At 41.8% G+C, this 17,434-nt stretch overlaps 1 protein-coding gene across 1 annotated transcript; it reads left to right on the forward strand.

Moving 5' to 3' along the window:
- Positions 1-2,088: 2,088 nt before the first annotated feature.
- Positions 2,089-15,224, forward strand: npepl1 (aminopeptidase like 1). Its single transcript, XM_034683711.1, has 12 exons — positions 2,089-2,339; positions 4,731-4,916; positions 6,099-6,269; positions 6,409-6,498; positions 6,603-6,684; positions 7,354-7,496; positions 9,584-9,661; positions 9,740-9,840; positions 10,048-10,171; positions 11,026-11,202; positions 11,874-11,984; positions 14,437-15,224. Exons 1-12 carry the CDS (start codon positions 2,190-2,192, stop codon positions 14,593-14,595), a joined length of 1,572 nt encoding a protein of 523 aa, XP_034539602.1. The 5' UTR covers positions 2,089-2,189; the 3' UTR covers positions 14,596-15,224.
- The last annotated feature ends 2,210 nt before the right edge of the window (positions 15,225-17,434 follow it).

The raw sequence follows: 17,434 nt of genomic DNA on the forward strand, positions 1-17,434 counted from the left end.
CATTTCAATTTTTTCACTCGTGTTGTTTTTTCGGTCATGCTACACGCACAGTTTTTTGGTATATAACATACAATCCTGCACACACACATGCAGTGGACATGAACTTTTTGGGAGAGATGTCAGAGTGAGGATGCTGCCATCAACCAGCACACCCCAAGCAGTTGGGGGTTCGGTGCCGTGCTCAAGGGCACATTGGCAGTGCACAGGCAAGTGAACCAGCACCTCTCCAGCCACCAGTCCACTTGCCAAACTTCGTCCATACTGGGACTCGACCGGCGACCCTTCGGTTCCCAAGCCAAGTCCCTATGGACTGAGCTACTGCCGCCCCAAATGAGCTACTGCCGCCCCAGAGGTCAGCTTTAGGGATTGTTGCAGGTGATTCCAGTCATTTGCAGCAGAAAACTGGAAGGAGGTGTGACCAAAGGAGGTCCGGGCTTTGGGTGTGATGGGTTAAGGGCCCCTCTTCCCACTTGGGCCATAGGTAGACAGTTCCACTTCCCCCACCCCACACTACAACACCCCTGGGTAAATAAGTTGATGCAGAGGAAAGTTCCCTATCAAAATGCATGGGAAAATGAAAGAAAGGGGAGGTCATATTTTGAAATTCAGAGCGCAGTGGGAAAGGAAAAATATTATGTTAAGTGCAAAAGAAGAGACTCAGCAGTTATAACTAGGCTGAGGCTCGGGCATTGTGGGCTCAAGAGAGGGCTGGCCCTGATAGGGAAGCACCCTGATGGAAAGTGTGACTGTGGGGACGTGGAGTCAGTGCGTCATGTTCTCATGCAGTGTGAAAGATAGCTCACCCCCTTCCCCCCAACCCCTTCATCACTTACTTTAACTCTGCCTGTCCCATTAAAGTTACTAACCATAGACCTTTCTGGAGTCCCTGAGCTCCCTTGTCTCGTAGATTCCTCTGAGCTGCCGTAGACGTCCTCCTGCTGTGGACGTGCTGGACTCAACAGCTTCTACTACTCGTCTCATCACTATCACCTCTCTCTCTTACTCCCCCTCTATCCCTCTTTCCAGACCCAACTCGGTCAAGGCATGATGGCTGTTTAACATGAATCTGGTTCTGCCTGAGGTTTCTGCCTGTTAAAAGGAAGTTTGTCCTCGCCACTGTAACTAGCTAAATACTGCGATGTGCAATGCTCATGATGGATTAAGGTGGGGGTCAGACTGAGTCTTACCCTGTCTTGGTGTTGGGTCTCAGTTCATAATTTCACATAGAGTGGTCTAGACCTCCTATGTTTGTAAAAGCGTCTTGAGATAAGGTTTGTTGTGATTTGGCGCTATACAAATAAAGATTGATTGATTGATTGATTGAAGTGGAGGTATGTTCGTCATAAAACAGACACACAATCCTGCTCACTCATAAGAAATGTAACAATATAAGTTATCCCACCCTGACAGAGGAGTCAGAGAGATGTCAGTGAAGTAAAGTTGATGCCCACCTAGAATCCTGGGAGCAGATCCAACCAGACAGAATAATTGAGAACCCCCCCGGCAGGTTATTATTGGAGCCTTTATTTCAAATGCAGGATAAGAAGATTAACCAACAGAACTTTATATTCCAAAGTGGACCTTTTGTTGTGATTTGGTGCTATACAAATAAAGATTGATTGCTTGATTGATTGCTTGATTGCTTGATTGCTTGATTGCTTGATTGATTGCTTGATTGCTTGATTGATTGCTTGATTGCTTGATTGCTTGATTGCTTGATTGATTGCTTGATTGATTGATTGATTGATTGCTTGATTGATTGATTGATTGATTGATTGCTTGATTGCTTGATTGCTTGATTGATTGCTTGATTGATTGATTGATTGATTGATCTAAGGACCTGATTTATCGACCTGAGGAGGGAAGAAGAAGAAGAAGAAGAAGAAGAAGAAGAAGAAGAAGAAGAAGAAGAAGAAGAAGAAGAAGAAGAAGAAGAAGAAGAAGAAGAAGAAGAAGAAGAAGAAGAAGTTCTCTATCATTGCCTCCGTAGTATCTGCTGGTCGCCGGCAGAGGTTGCTGAAGGTTTCGCCTTGCTTTCAGCCTCTATGAATTAATTAACCGACTGAATGCTTTTTGTCCTCTCCCGGCTGCCGTCGCAGCTCCGGGCTCCACCGGTGCCCCTCCGCCGCTGCTGCCCGTTCATATAACACAGCCGTGTGTAGAGTTATCAGTCTGCAAGGGAAAAAAAAATGGCGAACGTGGTGCTGGAGTTCAAGGCTTCTGCCGGGGACTCCGAGCCACAGAGTCGCCCTGTTCTGATCATTGGGCAGCACACTAGTCTGCAGCAAGTCAACTGGAGCCAGATCAAAGGGAAGCTGCAGCCTGTTGTGACCAAAGAGGTAAAACTGTGAATGAACATGACAGAGAGCTAATGCTGCTAGCTTATCAAGTATGGCTCAGTTAACATCCTCCTGTTAACTGGATAAGCTGGATGAGCCAGCTAACAGGAGCGGGACACAATGTTTCTATAGAGTTGGGTTCATCCATCAGCTTTGAAAGTCATAGTTAGAGGTGGGCTGTTTTATTAGTTTGTGAAAGTAAATTAAAACGTCGGTGGTGCTCAATTAATTCACGTTTTCTAAGTAACAGTTTGTTGTTTCATGTTCACGCCAAACCAACCAGAGAATAAACTTCCCACAGAATAATACAATATTTAAATTTTTTTTTACTGTGTGTTAACGTGGGATTTCCATGCCTTTGTTCTGAGAGGAAATTATATTTAATATAACTAAGTTAAAAAAAAAAGTATCACCATGGGAGTCATTTTACATAGACTGGGCTTCATTCTGTCCCTGCAGCTTGTCAGGGTGTCCCTCCCTCCTTACAGGTGGTCAAAGCCCGCCCGAAATACTCTGTTCTCTGTATCTGCCGTGCAAAGTCCTTATGGATTGTTGTGCAATGGTGTCAGCCTCCTATAAAGACAGTCTTCAAAGAATGACAATGGAATCAAGGAAGTCTTTCAACTATCCAGAGGCCCTCAGTGACTTCTGATAATTCTTATCCCACAGAGTTGCTTACTCCACAGTTTTACTTCTGTTTTCTTTCTGCAGGGTAAAGCTCTTTATACTGGTGTTATTTTGCCTTGCTCAAACATTGGAAGCCTCTAGATTCAAGATTCAAAGGTTTTTATTGTCAATTTTCACTGAATATACAAGACATACAGGAAAAACGAGATTCTGTTTCTCTCTTCCAGCTTTTAAATATAAAATACAATAAAATATAATAAAATACAGTTATATAAAAACAGCATATGTAAACCAGTGGTGTCCAAACTTTGTTCAAAGAGGGACACATTTGATGTTGTAAGTAAGTACATTTTATTTAGTATAGCACAGACCATAGCATAAATAGAACATTAGTCTGAACACAGTGAGTCGAAGGCCTGTTTAAATAAATGTGTCTTCACAAGTTTTTTAAAGGCGACAACAGAGATAGCTGAACGAACATTTACAGGAAGAGCGTTCCACAATGTCGGTGCCACAACTTCAAAAGCACGGTCGCCTTTTGTTCTTAGACGAGCTCGAGGGACAACCAGCAAGCCCTGGTCAGAAGACCTGAGTGGCCTACTGGTAAGGTAGGGGTTGTCAGAATACCTCAGGGCCAAGTGGCTCCTACTGAGACTTAGGAATCACAAAAGTTGTATATGAAATCTCTATTTAATAACAATTATTTAAAAATGCTCTCAGTAAAACAGTAACTAGCCACGTTGTAAACATTAGAAAACTTTATCTTCTTCTGGAGGAAAATGTTTTTCATTAGTGTCGGTCAATGTGTGGCTGGATCTGGATTTTATCTCACTTCTTTTCCATGTTGTTTTTAAGACTTTTCTGACCAGCAGACATTTCATAACAAAATAATTATTTTCCTGCATTCTGAACAATTTTTATGCATCCAATTTTGTCTTTGCTGTACGATTTCATAATTTTGATCTTGTCTTGCGTCCTCTTTTGTGTCTTCTGAACTTTTAGTGTTCATCAAGAACATTTTCACATCATGATAAAAACATCAATTTGAAAACCTGTCAACTTTAAGAGTTCTTGTGTTTCTTCTTTATTGCCGTCTTGCAGAATTCCAAGTGTTTTGGCTTTATTCAAGTAGTCCATATGAAGCTTTTTGAGACGTTTCTGGATTGACTTTAGTTTTGTTTGTGTGCTTGAAAGAAACTGCAAATGTTCAGATGATTCAGAATGGGATTAATTTCTGTGCTATAAATAACACATTTTAAGAGTGTGCACTTAAAAACCACATCACCCAGTCTAGCATCACTACAGGATCACGGAAAAACTCTTCCCTCTCGTGTGGGCACGCGCTCACACACACATACATGAACATATGAACCCAGCAGACCGTTTTATAGTGAAATATATATTTCCATATGAAGCACAGTTAAAACTAACGTGACCAGCTTGGACTGAATACAAATTCAGCAGACCCTCTGAACTTTCAGCACAGAGCGCCTCGTCAGAAGTTGATAAAGTAAATATAAAATTGCATATTGTTCGGTTCATAGGGCGTACCGAACCGTGAGCACTGTATCCAACATTTCGATACAGATACACGTATTGTTGCACCCCTAATAATCACCTTAGACTTAAATAGATAACTAAATAAATGAAATAATTAATGGATTAATAACAAACAACATAATAGTACCAGCTACATTTTCTCATTTTCAAATCAACCCATCAATCCACTAATGGCTGCTGCCTTACCCTCTCATGTTTTCTCAGATCTGGCAGGCGGCTCTCAGTGCTTTGAACCCGAACCCCACAGACAGCTGCCCTCTGTACCTCAACCATGCTGCGGTGGCTGCTCTACCCTCCCGGGTCAGCCGGCACAACAGCCCATCTTCTGCCAACTTTGTGTCCCGCCTGGTCCGATCCTGCCTGCCCGGAGGGAACAACCGCTGCATCGTGGTGAGTATCTTCATCAAAAATGAATCGGTTTGGGGCGCTGGTGGCCTAGCGGTCTAAGTGCCCCACATACAGAGGGTACAGTCCTCGTCGCAGGGGGGTAGCCGGTTGGATTCCCGGCCGGTTGACCATTTCCTGCATGTCATCCCCCTGCTCTCTACTCCCCATATTTCCTGTCTCTCTTCAGCTGTGTCAAATAAAGGCAAAAAGGCCAGATATATAACTTAAAGGCACTGTGAGGAGTTTTGAACTGGCTGTGAAACAGACTGAAACTGATACTGATGCCTCTTTATGACCTTTAAAAGCAAACAAGACCATCAGCAACAACACTGATGCCGGCTCTGTTGTCATTTTTAATGCCTGAAACCGCTGTGAGGGGGTAGGTGTCAGACCGGATGATTGACACATCACTTTAAAAACAGCATTTGTTCGACTGTTTTCATGGAAAATAATCACCTTGCGTGATGAATTTTACTGTTGGAAGACAACAGGATAATGTCTTTGTTGAGAACCCTACTTTTGCATGTACAGTTAAAGAGATCAGAGGTATCAGTTTGTTCCCAAGGGGGCGCCAAAATCGATACAAATCAAAAGTTCCTCACAGCAGCTTTAAAAAAAGAATCGGTTTCTTGCTTTCCCATGAAAGTTAGTAGTTAAAGCTGCTGTGAGGAACTTCTGGTTTGTATCGATTCTGGCGCCCCCTTGTGGACAAAGTGATACCTCTTATCTCTTGTCCTGTAAATGAAAGATTAGTGTCTTCACACAATAACCTCATCCTGTTGTCTTTTAACATTTAGATTAATTACACAATGTGATTATTTGCCATGAAAACAGCCAAAAAAGGGTGTTTCTAGAGCGAGATGTCAATCATCTGTTCTGACACCTACCCCCTCAGAGCAGTTTCAGGCATTAAAAATGACAACAGAGAAGGTATCGGTGTTGTTGCTGATGGTCTTGTTTGCTTTTGAGGGTCATAAAGAGGCATCAGTACCAGTTTCAGTCATTTTCTCAGCCAGTTAAAAACTCCTCATAGTGCCTTTAAGTGGGGAGTTCTCTCCCAGTGTTACAGAACAGATCTGCTCTTTCATCATTGTGTGGCTCCCTCTTGGAGAACTTTTGCACTTAGATCTGTCTCATCCAGTGGGGAAATGTATAAGTGGCTGATGTGACTCGTTTCCTCTCCAGATGGTTTGTGAGCGTTCAGATGTGTTCGCATCCTCCTGCGCCATCTCCAGGGCCTTCCCAATCTTCTCTCGGCGCTCAGCCTCCTCCCGCAGGACTGAGAAAAAACACGTCACTGTGGAGTTTGTGATCGTTGGGCAAGAGAGTAGTGCTCTGGATGCCTCAGAGCTCAAGGTAGGGTTTCCTTTATTGTTTGTTTTTTCTCTAATTTTCCTATTACAATTACAAACTTTGGTTTCTTTAGGTTGCTGTTACCACAATTAGCATGTTTTGAACACGCATACTAACTGCAGCCTCTCTCCTCTCCGGTCAGTGCCTCTCCAATGCTGCTGATGGTGTGCGCCTGGCTGCTCGCATTGTGGACACTCCATGCAACGAGATGAATACAGATCACTTCTTAGATGTAGGTGAAACTTTGTCACCTTGAACATATCATCACTTGATGATTGTCTTATTGGGTTATATTTATATTTATGCTGCTTCGGTCTCCAATATTTTCTGTTGCAGGAAATCAAGGCTGTGGGAACTGAACTTGGAATTACTCCTGTGATCATTCGTGGAGAAGATCTGAAGCAGAGGGGTTTCGGAGGTACGTGTATTCAAAGCATTAATGACACTAAAGAACCTCCCAGGGTATCTTTACTGTATGAGTGCCTTTTTATGGAACACAGTATTCATTGACAACCCTTACAGTAATTTAGCTTGACATACTTTTTCCCTCACCATGTGTATTTCAGAAATAGTGTGATAAGAACTCTCTGCTATTCTTTGTTAAAACTTTGCTACATATTAAGAAGAAGAAGAAGAAAGGTACTTTATTGATCCCCAGGGGGGAAATTCAATTTTTTCACTCATGCAATTTTGGACATGCTACACATACAGTTTTTTTTTTGGTATATACATACAAATGCACACACATGCAGTGAACATGCTTAGGGAGAGATGTCAGAGTGAGGATACTGCCGTCAACCAGCGCACCCCGAGCAGTTGGGGGTTCGGTGCCTTGCTCAAGGGCACCCCGGCAGTGCCCAGGCAGGTGAACCAGCACCTCTCCAGCCACCAGTCCACTTGCCAAACTTCGTCCATGCTGGGACTCTAACCGGCGACCCTTCGGTTCCCAAGCCAAGTCCCTATGGACTGAGCTACTGCCGCCCCCAAAACTCCTCTTAAACTCTCCTTTACAGATCTCCACTCATACATTGTTCTAAACTTCTGGCTTTTTGTTGAGTTTATTCATGTTTAACTTCTACCCTGTCAGGTATTTATGGAGTTGGAAAAGCAGCAGAGCATGGACCTGCATTAGCAGTGTTGAGCCACACACCGGACGGTGCGACCCAAACCATCGCATGGGTGGGCAAGGGCATTGTGTATGACACTGGAGGACTCAGCATCAAGGGAAAGGTACTCATATTTCCCCTCTAGTGACAGAAACTATTGAACACAGTGTCAGTGTCATCTCGTGTGTTGCAGAGGAGTTAATCACTGAACTTTATAGTACAAGCAGTATTTAATAGCAGTCTGCTGTTGTCTACGTGATCCCTTACACCTCTGATCTGTTAAGCTTTAAGCCAAGTCAGTGTAATCCGTCACATGTTGTTGTTGTTGTTGTTACATGCACAGGTTAATATAGTGTCACTTTGCTTTAACATAGAGATTAGCTGGGACAACTTTTCTCAAGCCATTTTCACACATGCACTCCTGGAAGTTTATAGAAAATGTTGGGAAAGCCTAGCTGCCTACATCATCATTTATCTCAGTTGCTTAACAGGAACGAGAGGGAGACAGTGGTATGTGGGCTGTTTATCTAAGATGCGGTATGAAACAGATTCCATATCTGCCTTGATATCAATACCACAAGTTCAATCAGGAGAGACACAATTTGAAGATGAAAGGTTATTTATTACAGCCATTATTGCCCAGGTTGTTATTGCAAATGAGAATTGGTTCTCAATTAACTTACCTGGTTAAATAAAGGTTAAATTAATAAAAAATATAAAAAAAACTGAATGAATAATGAAACATGACAGAAATCTTTGGTGTAAGGACTCTATAGGGATAATGTTGTGAGTGTAGGATGTGTGAATTTGGCAGCAGAAGAAACCCCCCTAGAGTCCAGACACTGGTTGTGGTTGATGAATCCTAGGAGTTGAAGACTCTTGGAGACCTGCAGCCTGTTGCACCAGCAGTGCTCAAGTTGTGTCCTAAGTTAGAGTGTAAAGTCATCACTAAACCAAAAGTTGAAACTAGTTAGTTTGTAACTTAACTTGTGTCATTGTTTGGTTTCACCACAGAGATGTAAGGTTCATCTTAACTAGTAGACCGTAACTTCCAAACTAACCAAAACATTGTTGCAGATATGACGTTGACATTTCCAGCAGCCAATCAGAGGAAAGCACCAATTTTGATGCAGGGATTATATGTGTTATTTTTAGTGCCTAATCTTCTCAGAACTGACTGACAGCTGAATCAAACTAATGTATAGTGATAACTATAGCCTAAATCCTTAATCTGCAGTGTCTATAATAACAGTGACATTGAGTGGTGAAATGATCAACTACAACATACGTTAATACTCAGGAGGGCAAATCTTGGTCATCATATTTTTCCAAAGGATGTAATCTCTCTCTCTTGGATATCGCGTTGCAGACATAATCTAGCTGGGAGAACCCTCTGTATCCCCTCATCCTCCAAATACGAAGGACTTTACACCTACTAGGAGCCAAGTGTAAGAATTAAGTTGTAACTTAGGCTCACGTTGGAACTATCTCAGCTGGTGCAACGCCCAAAACGTTAGTAGAGTGTAAACTCCATCCTAAATGAGAAATGACGTTCAAGGCTACGTTTGAGTTTACGCACAGCTGGTGCAACAGGCTGCAGGTGGAGATGGGGAGGTGGAGGGGTGCACACCATCAATGCAAGAAGGAACTAGCTGGAGAGAGAGACACATTTAAAAAGACAGCAGAGAGTTTATAGGCTGACGATAAGGCCGCTGATTAACCAATGACAGCTCTGGAGTATGCAGTTGGAAGCAGGTGAGCTATTGAACGAGGGAGATGAGAGTTAAACAACTGCTGTGATTGCTTTTATAGTCTTCCTGTCTGAACTTTCACTAGAGCTACATTACTTTTGAGTATAAATCTGGAAAATAATTCACTTGTGATCCGCTTGCGTTGAATTTCCTTACCTTACCTTGCTGTGTTCTCACATCGGCTCAACCTGTCTTCCCATTACATTTTCTTGGGGACTGGCAGAAAAAAATCTGGGTAAGGTCGGAGTGAAAAATGTCAGTTTGCATTCACTCAAGCAGCTCATCCTTAAGATTCCAGGATTTCTTAGGAGTTATGTGATAAAATCATCAGTGTAATTATGTAGGTTGTTCAGCCACTGTCCATCTTCTTGCATTCTTGAGGTGCAGCCTCAGAGCCACATCTGACAGAGATCAAATCAAGTTTCATTACTTGTAAACATTTTCCATTTTTTATTCCTAGACCACTATGCCAGGCATGAAGAGAGACTGTGGTGGAGCTGCTGCCATCTTGGGAGCTTTCAAAGCTACTGTTAAACAGGTGAGGTCCCACAGCAGCTGTTTTATTTTCTCCCTGTGTTCCTGACTTTAATCAGATTGTTTTCTTTGTTTGCTTCAGGGCTTTAAAGATAACCTCCATGCAGTGTTTTGCCTCGCAGAGAATGCTGTTGGACCCATAGCCACACGGCCTGATGACATCCACACTCTCTACTCTGGAAAGTGAGACTCTCTTTTTGTAAAACCTGTGCAGTTTTTGAATTGTTTAAAAAAAAAAAAAAAGAAAAGACTTTTAAATGACTAGTTTGTGTTTTCCTTGCTCTCGTAGTATAAATGTGCACTGATATGATTATGCAAGCCAATCGACAGGGATAAATGCAGGTTGAGGCTGAGTATTTTAATCAACCATTGGTATTTTTCATTCTAAAGAACCGTGGAGATCAATAACACGGATGCAGAAGGCAGGCTGGTGTTGGCAGATGGAGTAGTGTATGCCAGCAAAGACCTGTCAGCTGATATCATCCTGGACATGGCCACTCTGACGGGGGCACAGGTGGGTGACAGCAGTCCTCTCATGAACCAGTGTTTCCCCTAGGTTTACAGCCTTGGCGGGGGGTGCAGACAGACAGACTTTGCCACAACAAACTATCTATCTATCTATCTATCTATCTATCTATCTATCTATCTATCTATCTATCTATCTATCTATCTATCTATCTATCTATCTATCTATCTATCTATCTATCTATCTATCTATCTATCTATCTATCTATCTATCTATCTATCTTTCTTTCTTTCTTTCTTTCTTTCTTTCTTTCTTTATAATAATTCATGTAGTCGATCTGATATTGGTATCAGTGTTTTACCAAGTATTACAATCATCAACATTTCACTCTTTTAACACTTTTGCTTTTGTAATATCTTAAGTTAAATAATCTAGCCTGCAAAAAAGTCAACAGAAAACATTCTTCATGTGACCACTATATCTGATTCTCTTGATTCAAATAAAAATGCCATGAACGCAAAATACAGGTCTGCATTGCACTTTTACGACGGTCCCTGAATGCATCTGCAGGCGCTCTGAGTCTGGTCTGGACAGACAGTCAGTTCACGGCACTCTTTGATGCTAAGGAGTTGATCAAAACTTACTAAATGTGTCTGGTGTTTCACCAAACTGGATCAAATCAAGCTGTAGACGTGGAGCTTTTTACGGTGAGAGCGGCAACAATGTTGGCGTCAAATATTAAACCGACGTCATACGGGGCGGGGCACCCCCCATTATACTGGTAGGGGAAACACTGAACTATTGTGGAACAGTTTGATTTTCAGCCTCCATCTCGAGTCATTTACAGTCAATGAATGTGGCCCTTCAACAGGTATTCTTTTTGTTCCTTTCTCTGTGTCCAGGGAATCTCCACAGGAAAGTACCATGCAGCTGTGATGACTAACAACGAGCAGTGGGAGGTTGCGTGTGTGCGTGCCGGCCGCAGCAGCGGAGATCTCGCTCACCCTCTGGTCTACTGCCCTGAGCTGCACTTCAGCGAGTTCACCTCTGCCATGGCAGACATGAAGAACTCTGTGGCAGTAAGGGACAAACTACAACATCTTTAAATGCTTTAACTACATTTCTCATTAGTTGTAGCTCCCTTTAACTGCATTTTCCCTTTTCTTCTTGCATGTTTTAGTTTCGTTTAATGTCAGTGCAGCTTGTGGTATCTGGTCAACTGTAAAAACATACAAACAATTTGCTTTATAGTTTCTGTTGATTTCTCTGTTTTCACATTAGTTTGTAGAGAGTTTCTCTTTGACACAAAAAGCTGAATGTTGTCAGAATCTGGTACTAAGAATATTTTTTGTCAGCCTCTAACAAACACCTGACAAATAGATAACAATTATTCTGTGCTTTCGTCTTGTTGAGAGTATGTCATCGGGCCAGATTTGATACCTCAAAAAAAGTTGAGTGGCTTGGTTGATAAAATCTAAAACCAACAACCAAGATTATTTTGTGCTCCCATAAGAGCCATGTTGGAATTAGTAAAGGGGAAGTCTCCACTTTAAGGTTGACAAGTAACCTGGAAACAGTCTGAGTGTAGCTGGATAGATGAGCTCTATTTAAATAATAAATACACAAAAATAACAAATACACAATCTTTCATAATTTGATCAATTTTAAGTTGCTCTTTGACTACAGTATTGTTTGAATTGATATAGGGCAGTTGCTGAGGTTGATCCTACCTCCTCTTTTGTTCCAACAGGACCGGGAGAATGCCCAAAGCTCCTGTGCTGGCCTCTTTATTGGTTCCCACTTGGGCTTTGATTGGCCTGGAGTCTGGGTCCATGTGGACATTGCCTCACCTGTCCACGCTGTGAGTATCTTCATGTGCTAAGAGATTACTATGCATCAAGATTTTTAAACAGGAGCACACTGGCTGTTAATACTAACTTAGTAGAAGTGCTTTTTGGGTGAATCTTTTTAATGTTGCCTAAAACTGGCTTAACAAGGCAGAACAGGAATGTGTCACAATAAAGTAGATCTTACAGTTTAAGTTTGGCATCAGAAAACGTACATGTTCAGACCAGATCTTACTTCTTCTTCTTGTCAGAAGTAATACAAATCCTGAATATGCTAGTGCAACTGCTTGTTTCTGGATTTGGGCATCTCCACATGCAGTATCAGATAAGGGAAATGTTCACTTTCTTGACTAAAAATATTGAAGATATTCAGGAACATGAAAACCTGAAAGAAGACAGTCAGCTGATATTTTTTTAGGAAGTTGGTCAAAACTGGGCAGTGAAACTCTTCCATGTCCTTGTGGTTAGACTAAAAAATGATGTTAAACATTAAAGCTAGGGTTGGTAATAACGGAAAACTAGCATGAATTTGAATGTAGCATGTCTTCAGGACTCCGTCTAACCCCTCCCCCTCCCCCTCAGAGCTCCTTCAAAACGACGCCCCCGCTCACATGCACAAGCGCCGCTGAGTCATGACCATATGATCGTGACTGATTCAAAACCGGTCCTCACCAAATCATTATCATAGTGAAAGTTAAAAACACAAATAAACATGGCTGCTGTTAGTACTCACAACTATCATGCTAGCATTATCCAGTTGTACTGGTGACACGATATCAGGAGAAAAGTTATAACACATATATAATACTGTAACAGCTCTACTGTTTGTTAAACGTGTTCAGTGTAGATGTTCTTAATTCCTACAGTGTTGACAGTCAGTGAAGGCATCAGGAGAGGTGTAGGGTGTGTGAGCAGGAGAAAGGAGAGACAAGAGGAGAAGTTCTTCATTCATTCAAACATTGATTGTTGTTTTGTTGGTTGGCGTGATCACTGCCGACAGTGACCGGTTAGTAAAACTAAACGTGTTCACGAATCGGCTCGTCATCACTACAGCGTCCAGACGGACGCTGCAGTACATCTACATTTTCTGTAGGACTTACTTAATGTCATTAATTCTTCTGCTTGTCAGAGCCCCCGTGGTGAGAGCTTTTTAGACTCTGATCCGGACTACAGTCCTGAGCAAAGCACCTCATCGGGGCAGAGGGGACAGGTCCGAGGTCGAGTGAGAGGGGCAGTCAGTAGAGTCAGGGGAAGCAGAGGCAGGAGACGGGGAGTGAACGCCGGGGAAGAACTTCAGGATGGGATTTGATTGGTTTACAATTTTGGACCCCAAAATTGGTGGTTGGTTGGTGTTTTCCCAGGTTTACTCCGGCTGTAGATAGCAGCTTTTTTCAGAACACATTATGTATTGATTGCCATCGGGACATAAAGATCATTTTAACCAGTATAACCAGAAGTGTATCTAAATCTGACTACCAACCCCAGCTTTATTTGATCCCAAGATGGCGCCACTGACGGTCGCCCTGGTACAGCGCTCTCTTGTACATTATGCCTTGTAAAAAGAGAGCGCAGTTTACCAAGTCAAATTCCTTGTGTGTTCAAGCACACCTGGCCAATAAAGCTGATTCTGATTAAGAGTGAGTATCACACTCACAAGTATCTGACAACCACCATCATGTGACCATACCAACATAGAAGCATTGTTTTCCCTCTGATGTAACACAAAAAAGTGAGACCATTATATTACCAAATCAGGTAAGAGCAGATTACGTCGGTTAAGCAAGACATCTGAAGCAACACCAAGGGAAAACAAATACTCTGAAAGAAGTGACACTCTTGTGCAGCACTCCTGAAAATTCCTCAACATTGTCCGGCTGTTCTGCATTTGTGAATGAAAAATGTCAGGGTATTTTTAACCGTATCTTGAATAGACTTTTCCATGCCAGTCTCCTAATAATAAAACATATGTCAAGTCCCAGCAGGCTGCTGTTTGAACCCTGCAAGTCTAGAAAGTCTGTAACAGCTACATCAAGCAAAAAGTCCCCATTACCAAAGAAAACTCCTCCTCCTGTGCAATCTACAAAGGCACCGACTCTCATGGATTTAAGATAGTGAACATATACAAGTGATAAGTGAAGTTGTACATGTAAGAAGATGTTGAAAAACAAACAGAGGGTACAAATGGGTGATGGTGCAAGCCTATTATGACATTTAAACTATTCAACAGCTATGAGGGAGTGGGAGGGGGCAGAGGCTAGAGCAAGCTGGGTCCAGCCTGTTAAACCCTTTTGAGACTCGCATAGCAACATAAATGAGGAATTATAGACCAATATAGTCTTAAGTTTTAGTCACATTGACTCTGAGTGAAAAATGAACTTAACAAGCAGCCATAAAAGTATAACATCAGGCTACCTTTACTGTTATGATGCTGGAATCTGACCCTTGTGTTTTCTTCTGTCCCTGCAGGGAGAGCGTGCCACAGGCTTCGGTGTTGCTCTGCTAATGGCCCTGTTCGGTCAGGCGTCGGATGACTCCATGCTGAACCAAGTGTCTCCTCTGGGTGCATCCACAAATGTGTGTGAGGACCAGATGGAGCGTGACTGCAAGAGACGAAGGCTGGTGTAGAACAGACATGATGCTCGGTTTAACCCTGATCTGTCAGATGCCACCACAGTCTTTTTGTAGAAGCAAGAGCTCCAAACATTTTAAACTGTAATCCCTGTGTTTGAATTTGACTTCACTAAATAAAAACAGATAATCATCAGTAAATCCGGTGTGTTATACGTGATTGTAATCAACACAGGCTGTCAATTTCCTCTTGTTCTCAGTGCAGTATTAGATCTAAAAACAGCAAGTGATGTGTCTTCATGACAGAAAAAAGTAACAGCTGTCTAAAAAGTGGCTCTTTGGTAATATTTTACAGTTATGTCTTAAATGTAAACCAAGGATTCTGCCATTCATGTTATCTTACACATTGTAAAAAATACTGGATCATCTAGGTTGGAGATTTCTGTTTTAGTCACCACTGCACTTTGTATTCACTCTGTGTATCTTTTTGTTGTGTGACACATAGATCAAATGAAGGAATGAATGCTTACACACACTTTCACAATGTTGTCAGATAAATAATTGACAAACAGTGTCACATAGTTTTGTCAGCACAATACAACTGCAAGTATTATAAAGTGCAAGTATGATGTTTTTCCAACCTCGTGACAATCATGTTGTCCTTCAATAAAGGCGGTGCCACCTAACCTCTGTGTGCATGTTGAGTAAAACACCCAGAAAACAAAGTGATTTCAACATTAAAGTCAGATATACAAGCTAACCTAAAAAGGATGCAGGTTCTACTTTAGCAGATATCAGTGATGAGCAGTGGTGGACAGTAAGAAAGTAAATGTACTTGAGTACTGTAGTTAAGTACAGTTTTTGAGTATCTGTACTTTACTTGAGTATTATTTTTTGGGGATACTGATTACTTTTACTCCACTACATTCAGAAGACAATTATTGTACTTTTGACTCCACTACATTTCTATCAGTGCTCTAGTTACTCACTACTTTTGCTTTGAAGTCAGCTCATGAATTTCCTTCTCTTTTCTGAAATCTGATCCCTTTGTATGTTTGTTTGAACATGGAGCAACCACAGAGCAAATATCACTCAGGTCAGGCAGTTCATTTAGAGGTGAAAATTATGGCTATTATTCTCCATCTGAGCACCCATGTCCATATCTTCAGCCTGTGTTAGAGGTTTTTGAAATGAAGAATGATACGTATCGTTTGAAATGTTCTCCCTGCTCCCACTCTGCCCAAACATACAAACATTCACTGCCCAACCTGAGAAAGCGTGTTGAGCTACTTAAGATTTGTTTCATTCCAGATGAACATTTCAAACTAAGTTGTCTGTGCTTGGAGTAACTTGGTGTTTTTGTAGATTTAAAGTAATGGTTTCTAGATAAACAGAATGTAACAGAATGTACTCCTATGTAGTCTTGACTGCACTTATGTATTGTGAAAATACAAAGTTTTTAGATATTTGAAAAACGTACTTTAAAGCTGCTGTGAGGAACTTTTGATTTATATCAATTTTGGCGCCCCCTTGAGGACAAACTGATACCTCTTGTCTCTTGTTTTGTACATGAAAAAGTAGTGTTTTCAACAAAAACTCACCCTAATGTCGTTTAACAGCCAGATTTATCACTCCATGTGGTTATGTGTCATAAAAACAGCCAAAAAAGGGTGTTTCTAAAGCCAAATATCAATCATGTGGTCTGACACCTACCCCCTCTGAGTGGTTTGTAGCATTAAAAATGACAACAGAGAAGGTATCAGTGTTGTTGTTCATGGTCTTGTTTGCTTTTGAAGGTCATAAAGAGCTGGTTAAATACTCCTCACAGTGCCTTTAAATACTTAAAGGTGACATATCATGCAAAATCGACTTTTTAATGGTTCTCTACCTGAAATATGTGTCCCTGGCATGTCTACAAACCCCCTGAAAATGAAAAAAATCCATTCTGCCCCTGTTCTGATTTCTCCACCTTTCTGTAAATGTGTGCTGAAACGAGCCGTTTCAGTTTTCAGTGTTTTTCATACGTCACAACGCCATCCGGTCTGTCACGGAGTCAGAGCTCGGGGCTTGTTCAGCCCATAGACTGTATAAAATACAACTCAACTCCTCCTCCGTTTTTCATTACCTGCACACATGTGCTAACAAGGAGCTTCGGAGGGAGGCATGCTAGTTGTAGGCTGTCTTAATAAACACAAAGGTCGGTTTTACTCCCCACGTCTGCAGATTTGAAGATCTAGTGGATGATTTTTATTTTTCATGGAAAAGTGCTAGCGCTAGTTAGCATAGCCACATAGCTACATGTTCGTAGCTGTGTACCAAGACACACGTCGACATACTGACAAATAAAACAACAAGAAACACTAAATCTGTGACCAATCCTTCAGAAAGGTCCTGCTGCAGGCGCCTCTCCGTCAGGATCAGATTCTGGATCAGATTCAGAGGGTTGAAGTAACGCGGGTCTGTGAGCAGCCGCGTATATTCAGCCAACATGTAAACATTAGATCAACGTGCCGGAGAGCCGAGCCCACATCCACTTCCTGAGGAGGCGTGGTCAGAGAGAAAACAGACTGTTCTAAGCAGGGCTGAAAAAGAGGATTTTTCAGGCATGCCAAAATGTGATTTCAAAGTGTTTTTTTGAGCAATAAACTTTAAAGACATGTTTTGGGGACCTCTCAGACCAATATATTTTGGAGAAAAAGAGCAGAATATGTCACCTTTAAGTATTTTTAAAAGGAAGTGCTCCAGTACTTTAAAGCTCCTGTGTGGAACTTTCTGTTTGTGTTGACTTTGGTGCCCCCCTGTGCACTAAGTGATCTTGCTTATTTTGTCCTGTACAGGTGTAAATTATGTTATCTCCTCCTGCTTTCAACTAACAGTCAACTATTTCACTCATTAA

Source organism: Notolabrus celidotus, chromosome 1 (genome assembly GCF_009762535.1).
Source record: "Notolabrus celidotus isolate fNotCel1 chromosome 1, fNotCel1.pri, whole genome shotgun sequence".
Taxonomy (NCBI): Eukaryota; Metazoa; Chordata; class Actinopteri; order Labriformes; family Labridae; genus Notolabrus; species Notolabrus celidotus.

What these genes read in the sequence shown, in the direction of transcription:
- npepl1 (XM_034683711.1), top strand. Translation starts at nt 2,190, where the DNA reads ATGGCGAACGTGGTGCTGGAGTTCAAGGCTTCTGCCGGGGACTCCGAG. An exon ending in TGGATGCCTCAGAGCTCAAG is followed by an intron (nt 6,270 to 6,408) that starts GTAGGGTTTCCT and finishes CTCTCCGGTCAG; the next exon opens with TGCCTCTCCAATGCTGCTGA. An exon ending in ATACAGATCACTTCTTAGAT is followed by an intron (nt 6,499 to 6,602) that starts GTAGGTGAAACT and finishes TTTCTGTTGCAG; the next exon opens with GAAATCAAGGCTGTGGGAAC.